The 11,088-nt window shown below is 26.0% G+C and overlaps 5 protein-coding genes and 1 long non-coding RNA gene across 6 annotated transcripts; 4 read left to right on the top strand and 2 right to left on the bottom strand.

The window, feature by feature from the left end:
• Positions 1-1,754: 1,754 nt before the first annotated feature.
• Positions 1,755-2,463, top strand: LOC122499336 (carbonic anhydrase-like). The gene is made up of 3 exons (XM_043607620.1): positions 1,755-1,870; positions 1,992-2,097; positions 2,347-2,463. Exons 1-3 carry the CDS (start codon positions 1,755-1,757, stop codon positions 2,461-2,463), a joined length of 339 nt encoding a protein of 112 aa, XP_043463555.1.
• Positions 2,464-3,044: 581 nt separating this feature from the next.
• On the top strand, positions 3,045-3,863 carry LOC122499335 (heat shock factor protein 2-like). The gene is made up of 2 exons (XM_043607619.1): positions 3,045-3,488; positions 3,669-3,863. The coding sequence occupies exons 1-2, from the start codon at positions 3,045-3,047 to the stop codon at positions 3,861-3,863; spliced, it is 639 nt and encodes a 212-aa protein (XP_043463554.1).
• Positions 3,864-4,423: 560 nt separating this feature from the next.
• Positions 4,424-5,882, bottom strand: LOC122499392. The gene is made up of 4 exons (XR_006301318.1): positions 5,812-5,882; positions 5,239-5,445; positions 4,707-4,940; positions 4,424-4,554 (listed from the first exon to the last, which is right to left on the bottom strand). It is a non-coding gene; the product is annotated as an uncharacterized LOC122499392 (long non-coding RNA).
• Positions 5,883-6,683: 801 nt separating this feature from the next.
• Positions 6,684-7,678, top strand: LOC122499390 (actin-related protein 2/3 complex subunit 5). Its single transcript, XM_043607720.1, has 3 exons — positions 6,684-6,908; positions 6,997-7,069; positions 7,203-7,678. Exons 1-3 carry the CDS (start codon positions 6,748-6,750, stop codon positions 7,440-7,442), a joined length of 474 nt encoding a protein of 157 aa, XP_043463655.1. The 5' UTR covers positions 6,684-6,747; the 3' UTR covers positions 7,443-7,678.
• Positions 7,679-7,922: 244 nt separating this feature from the next.
• LOC122499389 (programmed cell death protein 10) lies at positions 7,923-9,924 on the bottom strand. Its single transcript, XM_043607719.1, has 5 exons — positions 9,675-9,924; positions 8,776-8,953; positions 8,550-8,682; positions 8,212-8,376; positions 7,923-8,113 (listed from the first exon to the last, which is right to left on the bottom strand). Exons 1-5 carry the CDS (start codon positions 9,744-9,746, stop codon positions 8,029-8,031), a joined length of 633 nt encoding a protein of 210 aa, XP_043463654.1. The 5' UTR covers positions 9,747-9,924; the 3' UTR covers positions 7,923-8,028.
• Positions 9,925-9,956: 32 nt separating this feature from the next.
• On the top strand, positions 9,957-11,005 carry LOC122499391 (U6 snRNA-associated Sm-like protein LSm3). Its single transcript, XM_043607722.1, has 4 exons — positions 9,957-10,102; positions 10,188-10,345; positions 10,404-10,511; positions 10,724-11,005. Exons 2-4 carry the CDS (start codon positions 10,325-10,327, stop codon positions 10,904-10,906), a joined length of 312 nt encoding a protein of 103 aa, XP_043463657.1. The 5' UTR covers positions 9,957-10,102; positions 10,188-10,324; the 3' UTR covers positions 10,907-11,005.
• The last annotated feature ends 83 nt before the right edge of the window (positions 11,006-11,088 follow it).

Raw genomic sequence — 11,088 nt, 5'->3', positions numbered from 1 at the left:
TGATTGATTTTCAATTTTCAAAATAATAATAAAAAAAATACAATCACCGAATTAATTTCGTTTCTACTCGAAAACAAATTGTAAATAATTTAAATAAAAATAAAAATTTTTAATTAATGAAATAATGTTGATTTGTATTTATTTTAAGAGGGAAAAAATTTAAAATACCTGTGCTCTAAATTTATTATTATAAATAAAAACTTAATTAATATTTATAATCAATTATAATCAAGTGAATAAATTAATTAATTTTTTTATTAATTTAACTAGTTGTGTTTTTTATTAAAATATTTGTGAATAAAAAATTTGCAAGAAGTTAAAATTTACGACAAATAATGAATTATTTAAGATAAAAACAATTTAATAAATTCGATTAATATTACTTTTAATTTATCACTATGCAGCAAAAAATGATGAATTAGAGGAAATAAATTAAAAATTGTTATTTTTCATGGAAACAGAAATAAATATTTTCCAAACTGAGATAGGAAACATTTAAACCGGATATGAAACTAATATAGTCAAGATTGAAATATTACTGAGATAACACGAGATTGTTATTGGTTTTTGGCTATAATATGGAATTTTTAGAGCTTCAAACGAATGTTTCAACTATTTGCCGAACTAACTTCAAACAAGGTCGATAGAGTGTTTGCGAATTGAAAATTATGTCTTATAAACTATCGAAATGCTACGAAAATTGCTGCAAAAAATATTATTCATCGTAGGAATTATTAATAATTTTCTTCTACTTTGTAAGTAATTCATATAGTTATTAAAAAAAAACTTATTTCATATACGTTGAAATATTTATTTATCCCCTTAATTTATATGAATATTAATGTTAATAAATAACTGTCTTTAAGAAAAATACTTTTTCAGTAATTGTGGATAATGTTTTGTCAAATATAAATAAAGATTTAGAAAAAAGGAAAATAGTGAATCAAGACGATGACGAAATTTCACCCTTTGTTAAACCAGAAACGGAAGTGATTTTACAACAAAGTATGTAGAAATTAATTTTTAAAAAGTTGAATTCAATTATTTAAAAACTGAATAATTCAAAGAAATGCATTTTTTTTAAACGGAAAATTTTATACAAATTAGTTAATTAATAAATTAAATTCAATTTTAATCAGTAAAGTAATTATAATCAATTAATAAATTATAATTACAACATTACTTTTAAAAATACTAATTTAAATTTTTTTTAACTAAATACTAAATTTAGATTATTAATTTAATTGCGATGAAAATTTATAATTAAAATATGTTATAAACCACAAAAAAAATAATAACCATTAAACTATATGGACGCAATATCAATTTCTCTTCAAATCAGTTAGAATTACTCTCAACAAATTTTCGATTAAACGAAAGAAATTTCCTTTTTTCTTTCCTTTTTTTTTGCGTGAACCAGAAAAATGGGGTTTGCGGTATGCAACGTGTAATGGAAAAAACCAATCACCTATCGATCTCAACTTCACAGCACCAGTGAATCAAAACCTCAGGAATTTGAAATTTTCTTTTTATGACAAAATGCCAAAAATGGTTACTTTAACAAATACAGGATATACTGGTATTGTTAAATATATGCCTTTTTATATAAAATACAAAAAAGGGCAAATTTTTATTTAAAGAAAAATATTGTTCTTCTCATCGTAATTATTATTACCTATCACTTTTATATATTATTATATTGTTACTAATAAATAAAGTATTATCTAGTCAACTTTAAAGCAAAATGGGGAAAAATGATTCCAAATCTTTCTGGTGGACCATTAAAGGATGTCTACGTTTTTGAGAGAGGTCATTTTCATTGGGGAAAAAATGACAAGAAAGGAAGTGAACACACAATTCATTGCAACAGGTAAAAAAAAAGTACCGAGCAAAATATTTCACTTTCACATTTAAGCATTTGGTTGATATTTGTGCAAACTTTTTTTTTGATTCAACAAAATTTTTAATTGAAGAATTCTTATAAACAATAGATTTCCTCTAGAATTGCATTTGGTCCATTATAGAAGAGGCTATGGTTCAGTTAAAGAAGCTATGAATTATAAGGATGGACTCGTTGTGATTGGTATTATTTTTCAAGTAATATATACTTTATAGTAACTCCATATTATTTTAAAAAATATTAATATATGTTTTCCAAATATTTATAAATGATAATCAAAACTCGGGTTGGTAGTTGTTATTTTCAAAATGCAATCACAATTTCAGATAACAAATAAAAAGAGAACAAAAGCGACGGAATTTATTAAAAGATTAAAGAAATTGATAAATTCAAGGAAAATTTCCATTAATGTTCGAGAATTTAATTTAGAAAGTTTCGGATTAAATATAAAATCTGAATTTATTACTTATAAAGGCTCTCTGACCACTCCACCGTGTACAGAAACTGTGACTTGGATAATAAGTAAACAATTGTCAACTGTAAATCCAACTGAGGTTATTTAAAAAGAAAATACTTTTTCTCATTACGATAATGAATGAAAATAAAGAGGAAAAGCAACAATTTTTTCTAAAAAACATTTAAATGATTCAATTTCAGATGGATTTATTCAGAAAAACGAGACTATCTAAAGGGAGAAAATCCAATTTTAGATCTCTACAGTGGTTAAATAAACGTAAAGTTTATTCTTTACAAGCAATGGTCGAAAATGTTTAACAATTGTTTTTTTAATTTACTCAAAACAAAGAAGAACAAATATTGTGAAAAAAGTTTAAGTAAACTTTAAAATCCTATCCTAGAAATTTTTAATTAAAAAAATATATATAACAAACAAATTTACCGACAAAATTTAATTAAAATAAAATAAAGTTAATGAATAAAATAAAATTAAAATAATTGCAATATACTTTTATTTTTTTAAATATTTTCTTCTGTGAAAGAATATTTTCTAAACAATAAATTTCCCCCCATCATCGAAACGAAAGTGTTTTGTTTTTCTAATATATCGAAAAATATTCCATAACCAAAAAAAAAAGAAAATTGTAATTTGATTCGAATTAAAAATTTCAATTATAGAAAAAAAGTAATGCAAAATTGTATTATGAAGTTTCCTCAAAAATTGTGGAATATTGTTAACAATAATTCAAGTGATGCAATTAATTGGAGTGAAAACGGTACAAAAATTCTCATTGATTATCAAAAATTACAAACAGAATATTTATTCACGACAAATGAAATGTTCAAGACACGAAATATCGACAGTTTTATACGACAATTAAATTTATATGGATTTAAGAAAGTGACAACATTCTATCGTGATAATGATTCAAATAATTTGCAAGGTTCTCAAGTACATGAGTATTTACACGATTATTTTCAAGCAAATCGCAAAGAACTATTACAACACGTTTGTCGTAAATCGGCGACATCAAGTGATAAATCGATAAAAGGGAAATATTACGTTCACGAATTAAAGAAAAATGATGTAATCATAAAAAGTGCGCACAAATTAAGCCTCCGGGAGTGTCAGGTAATTTTATTTACTACAAAAATTCCAATTAAAAAAATAAATAAGTGAAATACCTAGCTAAAATATTATTATTATAAATATCAAATAATATTTATTATAAACGGTACTTTGAAAATATAATCTATTTTATTTCAATTTGTTTATAGGCGTTATTTTATTAATTCTTTTCAAATTTTTCAGACTGCGCTCACGAAAGCGTTAGAACAAGCTGTTTGCCAATATAGAAGGAAGAAATATTTAAAAAAATTGCTAGACTCAAAACAAAAAGTTGTTGAATCGAAAATTGTGACTAATGAAAATCTATACTATCCAATTTCGCAGGATTGTTCAGTTGTCCTTATTCCAAAAATGTTAATTTTCAACTATCGTTCCTAAATATTTTATTGTGTTCAAGATAAAAAAAATGTTATGTAATTTCAAAAATTTAATTTATGTAAATGTTTCCTTGATGGAAAAGAATTTAATTTAAAATTATAGTTTCAAAACTTGAAACTATGTAAATGTTTATTTGTTGGAAAAAATATTGTACTTTAAATAATAACTTTTTATAATAAACAAAATTAAAATTCATTTATACTTTAGAAATTTGAAATTTGTCAATAATAATATACAAAAGTCTAAGACCAAATTTTCAAATGTTTTTCCTAACGAATATTCGTTGGAAAAATATATTATTAATATTTAGAAACAATATTGTGAAAATTCACAAGTGACAGTGGATATAATTTATATTTTTTCGAATACAAATTTAACTTTTGTAGAAAATTATGTTTTCAATTCAATTAAAATCTTCCCATGTCAAAAAATATATACCTAATATATGAAATCCGCCTTTTAATTAAAGAGATGAAATAATTTTTTAGTTGAGCTAATTATCAGATCGAGTTAATTAGCTGTCACTTGGAAAATTTAAAAAAATATTACAACCTGTTTCCGTTTAAATTTTTGAGAACAGGAGGGACTTACATTCGTTGATTTTCATCTCGACAGAATATTGACACCGCTGCCTCCTCTTTATAGAATTTATCCAGTGATGAGTTTAAAAATTCCACGAAAACTTGAGATTCTATAAAAGAGACGAAAATTTAGATATAAAAAAATAAAATAATAAATTTTTATATGTAAAAATAAAATAAAATGATAATAAATTTTTCCGGAATTTATCTTTTTGAGCACACAAAGTAATTAGAAGTAATTTTATATAATTGTTATATTCACCACAATAGAAGACTTTTTTCACGAGATATCCTCTTCAGTCTATTTATCCCATGGAGAGCTCTACATTCAGCAACGATTCAAATCTCCTCAAGAGCATAGAGATTTAAAAAGTAATCTTGCAAAAAAGCCGGATTTTAAGCAGCCTGCAATTTTGTCTGATTGCTCAGGATCTTCGTGTATTATTTTTGATCTCTGCGGTTGCACAGTCTTATTAAAGCGGACTTGAGGAGAATACTGAAAATAGTTTCATTATAGATACAAAATGATCGACGGAATTTTCAAAAATTTATACTTTATTGTTGAAAATTAAAAATTCTTTATACGAATTTCCTTCGTGAATAAATAAAAACAGTACAATTCGAAAATAAAAAATTCTTTTGTTTTGAAAATTGCTTAAATTAATATTTCTAAAAGCAATTGAATATGCAATAATACTGTAATACTTTTATCAATTTTTATTATTAATGTTATTGTTCTGCAATTAAATATTCATTATTTGGATAAAATAAATAAATAATTCAACAAAACTCACCAAAATTGAAGATTCTCGGCATCCCTCAACTCCGATTTCGCCTAAATATGACCCGGACATTCCTTCTCAATATTACAATCATATTTACACATGCTGAATATTTTCAGAACTTGAAAATATAATACGTAACCTTAAAAGGCCGAATTTTATGTATATAGAGAATGTGACAATGTTTCCATGATTTCCACAGCCAAACGAATGAGAAACCTGTAAAAATATCTAATTATTGCTAAAATACAATTGCCGCCATTTTGAAAAAATGTTAACAATATTGACAATATTTCACACTTGTTAAGTTGGCAAATTTTACACCAAAAACAATTAATCAATTTGCCATACTTATTGCAAGTGTGAAATGTTCACCGATAATGCAAAATTATGAAAGGATTTTACGTATTTTTGTCAATTTTGATCGATGTCCAACAATGTACGCACCAATGTTCAACAGAGACGAATGAACACACATTCGCCATTGCAGATCATACTTGGCCAAAATTCACAAAAAATATTAACTTTCCCTACTAATACAACCATTTACAACAAAAAATTGATAGTACATTGAGAAAAAATTACCATTTTTGTTGGAAAAGTGAGGATGATTGGGAGTAACCGTCAGTTCAAGTATGCTCCGATGGAGAATGGCAAACTTCAACAGGAATAAACCTGCAGCATTCATGTCTGTGCTCTGATTGGTCCATCCAGTAGAATACTGTTTTCTGATTGGTGGATATGTTTTCGTCCAATATCTTCAATTCTTATCATATATAAAGTGTTATTAATAGATAATTAAAAAATTAACGTATTTACACTGCATTAAATAATATTTTCAACAATATAAAGAATATGGGGAAACATTTTTATTTCATTTAATTAATAAGAAAAGTTTTTATCCTTTCTAAAAAAATGCAAAGCAGAAAAAGCTCGAATTGAAAAAAGTCGAACTCGAAAAGTATCGAAGCAAGAAATAAGCATAGAGAATAAAAAAGAACATAGAAAGCGCACCTCACACTCTAAATGTAAACGAAATAGATGGAGCTGTCTTGGGTTTGTCTGGTTTATCTCAAGAAAAATTTATAAATAAAATTATTTTATTTATAAATAAAATGAAATCATAAATAAAAAAAAGAAGGATATCAAATAATAAAAATATAATAATTAAAAATATAAAATAGAATTTAATTAAAAATTAAAATAGAATTAAGAATAAAGCAGCAACAAAGTCGACCGCCAAGCGGTCGACGAGGGCTCTGGTTTTATATAAAAAATTATTAAATTAAAAAACTGAACATTAGTAAAAATTGAACAAAAATGAAGAAGGAATAGAAACAACGAAGACGGCCGAAGGCCGTCTGAGGCGCTAGTTTCAATAAAAAAATGTTATCAATTTGAAAAACGACAATATTAAAGACTTTCACTTCCGGTTGCGCGTGAAGAATAAAAATGAAAATATTCTGCGCTGACATCTGACGTACAACTGTGCGAAAAACGTCAAAAAGAGAAGTGAAAAAAATGTCGAGAAACGACGGACGAAATGACACAAGTGATTCAGCTTTTCGAAAAATTGACGTAGATCAATATAATGACAATAATTTTAAAGAAGAGGAAGTTGATAGCGGAACTACAGGACCGACCGGTCCGGATGAAAACGAAATTCTACAACTCCTTAGCCAATATCCTTTTTTAGCTATTCGTTAATATTAGTCATAGTTATATACAATTTTTCTCTTTTATAATTATTTTCCTTAATTCATAAAACAAGGGTAAAAATGCCGAGGCATTAATTTCTGTACTAAAATTCGCTCCACTCGGTTGTAAAAATCAACAAATCAAGGTAACCTCAAAATATTGTTTGTTTTCAATTTCTCAAGGAATTTATTCACAAAATACTAATCATTCTTTCTATTTAAAAAATATTTAAGAGTGTGATTTATTACTGTTATATTTAATTGAATATTGTTTTTCAGGACAATGCTAGAAACTTAACACAAAAAGTGTTATTAAGTATAAAATCAAATCAAATAGATGACTGTATAGCACAATTGGATCGTGATCTAATAGACGTGCTAATGAAATACATTTATCGTGGTTTTGAAATTCCAACGGATGGAAGTAGTGGACATTTATTATTATGGCATGAGAAAGTCTATAATGTCGGTGGTGTTGGATGTATTGTTCGTGTATTTGCCGACAGTAAGAGAGCTTAAAAAATGTTATCACTTCCATTTTTTCATTTTGTTATAATTCAAAAAATAGAAATTGAAAATTGTATCTAGATCTTACAATTTTTCCACTAAAAAAATGAAAAAAAGAAAAACAGAACCACAGTGCATTTATGTCAAGTTGTTTGTCAATAAATTTTTATTTCTTCTACTTACAGAGAAAAAAAAACTTCTTAATTAATTAAAAGTAATTCAATAAAACAGCTCAAGTTTTATATATACATACATTTTACATTTTCTTACACCAATTATCTTAGATATATAATAATAATAATAATTATTGACTCATCACTCGGTTATGAGAAAATTAGGAATGTGGATTTTTTTCTCGAGAAAAATACTTCCTTTGAATTATTAATTAATACTGAAGTTTCAATTAATCTTAGAAAGAAATAGTCAATTCTCGAATTGAGTTTTTTTAACAATCTTTTGTAATACTAACAAAATTTAATTTATATAATATAGTAATTTTTTTGTTGTTAAACATTTATTATAAGAAAAAACATTATTTAATGTAATATATATAACTGTTAATATTATATCGTGTACTACTTTTTAACATACTATCGAATTATTCACATTTGTCTTTTACCGTTACCATTATCATATTTGTCTGATGAATTAAGTACAATGCGCTGATAAAAACAGCATTCGCTCTGAAAATCAAAAATTTCCAATAGTTTATTATCTGAGAAAGAACAAAAAATAAATTTCGTTTCGTTAAAAAAAAGAGATAAAAATTTTAAATACTGACTGTCCCTCTTTAAAGTATTCCTTCAGGGTATTACTGAAACGTTTGCTGTAACGAACAAATTCTCGTTTACGTTGATCCAAAGCCTGTTTTCCAGCCGATCCTGGGATAAATGCCGTCACCTCATTCACAGCATCCAATAATTTTTTTATTGCACTTGCAATCTCTCTGTAATAAACAATTGTGACCATTGCAAAATGTATTTCTCTGCTTAAATTTTACTACTAAAAAAGGAAAAAACGTGCATATATATATATATATATATATATATATATATATATATATATATATATATATATATATATATATATATATATATATATATATATATATATACATACTTAATAGTTTCAAGAAATGTTTTTCGATCTGTTATTTCGTCGGGAATTCTACTGAGTATCCTCTTCAATGAAGTTGATTTGCGATTAAGCTCTTGAAATGCATCTTCTGATCGTGCTGAACGATATTCGACAACTGAAAAAATAAACAAAAATTCATGACAGTGTTTCAAATGAAACAAATATTAATGATTATAAAAAAAGAAGGTATTGAATTGTTTCTTATTACCATCACAATCTGAAGCGCTACCCTGTAATCGAAGAACACTTTCATTCATATCAAGATTCAATTCAGCTCGTCGTACGATTCCCAAAACTAAATCGTAAGTTATTCCAGGATGAGCATTTTCAGCTTTCGATAATGCCGTTCGTAATGTTTGCGCAGCCATAACATTTTGCCTCTCCAACTGTAATGAAATTAAAAATCAATATATTATTTATCTCAACGGAATATTATCACAATTAAAAATAAACTCGACCTTACTGTAAAAAAGTATAAAAAAATAAAATTCACTGAATATACAAAGCTCAAGTTTACAAAGTTTAGAAATATAATTATTAAAAAAATTAAAAATACAGTAATCCGAAAACTAGAAAGAAAAATAATCGATTGATTTTAAAAATAGATATTAGTTTTGTAAATAATTCTATCGTCTTTTTTATTAATTCGAGTGTAAACGATTGTCAGTTTTAGGTTATGGTACCTACATAATTAAATTACGTATTCATATAGGAATGTTTAAATTGTTTGTGAATTGAGTTATTAAAGTGGAAAATAAATTATCTTGTTAACAATCGATTATTATTAATTCTGCCAATCGTTAATAATAGTTGAAAAGATTTTTCATTTTGTTTTCCAAAGATATTTCAAGATATTATTCTTAGACCAAAATCATATCAACTTGACTAAATAAACTATTCAATTGGTATATTATTGAGTTTTTAGTAATCTAATTGTCTTGTTATCTCATTTTATAAGAGTCGCAAAAACAGTTTGACCAAATAAGACAGTGTGAATGCAACTTCTAAAACGTAAAATAGGTGGTACTGACCTACTGGGTTTATTATAAAACAATGATATGACGGTAAATATTTCAAGTTAAGTTTAAAAGAATATGAAAATTATACCTTTGCCAATATTGGCCTTAATATTACAGGAAGAACAAGTGATGTAACTGGAGTCTCATCGCCCATTGTCATCCTTCTTGGATAATATTTTTATTTGAAAACCGTGCAAATGAAACACTTTAGGTTTTTCTCTAAACAACTACTTTGAAAATCGATGTATAGAAGTGCCTAGAAAGATTATTCTCTGTAAAGACACTTTATTACCATATTATAATTTTGACAGCTGTCACACGCAGATTCACATTTACAGAAAAAAACAAGGTTATGTTTTTTTCTGTGACAAGATTATTTTTAGAGAGTGGGGGAAAACAAATTGCGCAGTTACTTTACGCATCAGCTGTTTCAACTGTAAACATTTTCAAGTTTTCAACATTTTAAAATTCTCCGAGGAAATTTGTATTTATATTTAAAAAAATAATTGTTCCGAGGTATATACAATTAATTATTTATAAAATTATAGTTAGTCTGTTTATATTAAGATTTTTAATAATATTTATACTGCGTTTTTTACAGTTTTGGAGGAAAGTAAACCAAGTAAACACGCGCATTGTTAAAGGAATGTAAATTTCTTTGATTTTTTAAATAAAATAAGCAGCTTATTTAATCGTTAAAACAATTAGTTTATACTGAATTCAGCAAATAATTGAAAAATGGCAGAAGAAGCTGAACAAGTAAGTAAAAATGTTATTAAAAATTTGCACGCAACCTAACCTGCAATTATTTTTTCAGGTACCGGCAATTAATGTTAAAGAACCTCTAGATTTGATCAGATTGAGCCTTGATGAACGAATTTATGTTAAAATGCGAAATGAAAGAGAACTTCGTGGTCGCTTACACGTAAGATTGCAAGAATTTTATTAATTTCTCAACATAACCTCAAAATTTTGTTATTTTCGAATTTCATTATTAAACTATTATAGATATTTCTTTTAACCGCTAGTATATTAATTTTATAAATTAATACCGTTAGTATTGGATTTTCCCAAATAAGATGTTTTATAATCAAGTAATTTCTGTAAAATAAAACTATTTTTCTATTTTTTATGCAGGCTTACGATCAACATTTAAACATGGTCCTTGGAGAAGTTGAGGAAACTGTAACAACAGTGGAAATTGACGAGGAAACCTACGAAGAAGTTTATCGTACAACAAAGCGAAACATTCCGATGTTATTTGTCAGAGGTGACGGCGTTATTCTTGTTTCTCCTCCCAGTATGCGACCGACGGCTTAACTACATTTTCGAACAATTTGTACTTTAAGGTCGGTTCCTTTTTTACGATTTTTCCCGTATTATGTACTTGACTAAAGTATTTTTTCAACTTTTCAAATACACAAGTTATTTACTTAAAAAAAATTCCCCTACTACTAATACAATTTAAGAACTTTATGACTTTCTTCTTTTTTTAAAAAATA

Source organism: Leptopilina heterotoma, unplaced genomic scaffold (genome assembly GCF_015476425.1).
Source record: "Leptopilina heterotoma isolate Lh14 unplaced genomic scaffold, ASM1547642v1 Lhet_167, whole genome shotgun sequence".
Classification (NCBI taxonomy): Eukaryota; Metazoa; Arthropoda; class Insecta; order Hymenoptera; family Figitidae; genus Leptopilina; species Leptopilina heterotoma.
This window is presented reverse-complemented; position numbering and strand designations above follow the sequence as displayed.

What these genes read in the sequence shown, in the direction of transcription:
- LOC122499336 (XM_043607620.1), top strand. Translation starts at nt 1,755, where the DNA reads ATGATTCCAAATCTTTCTGGTGGACCATTAAAGGATGTCTACGTTTTT. An exon ending in CACACAATTCATTGCAACAG is followed by an intron (nt 1,871 to 1,991) that starts GTAAAAAAAAAG and finishes TATAAACAATAG; the next exon opens with ATTTCCTCTAGAATTGCATT. An exon ending in TGATTGGTATTATTTTTCAA is followed by an intron (nt 2,098 to 2,346) that starts GTAATATATACT and finishes TTCGGATTAAAT; the next exon opens with ATAAAATCTGAATTTATTAC.
- LOC122499335 (XM_043607619.1), top strand. Translation starts at nt 3,045, where the DNA reads ATGCAAAATTGTATTATGAAGTTTCCTCAAAAATTGTGGAATATTGTT. An exon ending in TAAGCCTCCGGGAGTGTCAG is followed by an intron (nt 3,489 to 3,668) that starts GTAATTTTATTT and finishes CAAATTTTTCAG; the next exon opens with ACTGCGCTCACGAAAGCGTT.
- LOC122499390 (XM_043607720.1), top strand. Translation starts at nt 6,748, where the DNA reads ATGTCGAGAAACGACGGACGAAATGACACAAGTGATTCAGCTTTTCGA. An exon ending in ATTCTACAACTCCTTAGCCA is followed by an intron (nt 6,909 to 6,996) that starts ATATCCTTTTTT and finishes TTCATAAAACAA; the next exon opens with GGGTAAAAATGCCGAGGCAT. An exon ending in GTAAAAATCAACAAATCAAG is followed by an intron (nt 7,070 to 7,202) that starts GTAACCTCAAAA and finishes ATTGTTTTTCAG; the next exon opens with GACAATGCTAGAAACTTAAC.
- LOC122499389 (XM_043607719.1), bottom strand. Translation starts at nt 9,746, where the DNA reads ATGACAATGGGCGATGAGACTCCAGTTACATCACTTGTTCTTCCTGTA. An exon ending in TAAGGCCAATATTGGCAAAG is followed by an intron (nt 8,954 to 9,674) that starts GTATAATTTTCA and finishes ATTTCATTACAG; the next exon opens with TTGGAGAGGCAAAATGTTAT. An exon ending in ACATTTCTTGAAACTATTAA is followed by an intron (nt 8,377 to 8,549) that starts GTATGTATATAT and finishes TGTTTATTACAG; the next exon opens with AGAGATTGCAAGTGCAATAA.
- LOC122499391 (XM_043607722.1), top strand. Translation starts at nt 10,325, where the DNA reads ATGGCAGAAGAAGCTGAACAA. An exon ending in TGGCAGAAGAAGCTGAACAA is followed by an intron (nt 10,346 to 10,403) that starts GTAAGTAAAAAT and finishes TTATTTTTTCAG; the next exon opens with GTACCGGCAATTAATGTTAA. An exon ending in AACTTCGTGGTCGCTTACAC is followed by an intron (nt 10,512 to 10,723) that starts GTAAGATTGCAA and finishes TTTTTTATGCAG; the next exon opens with GCTTACGATCAACATTTAAA.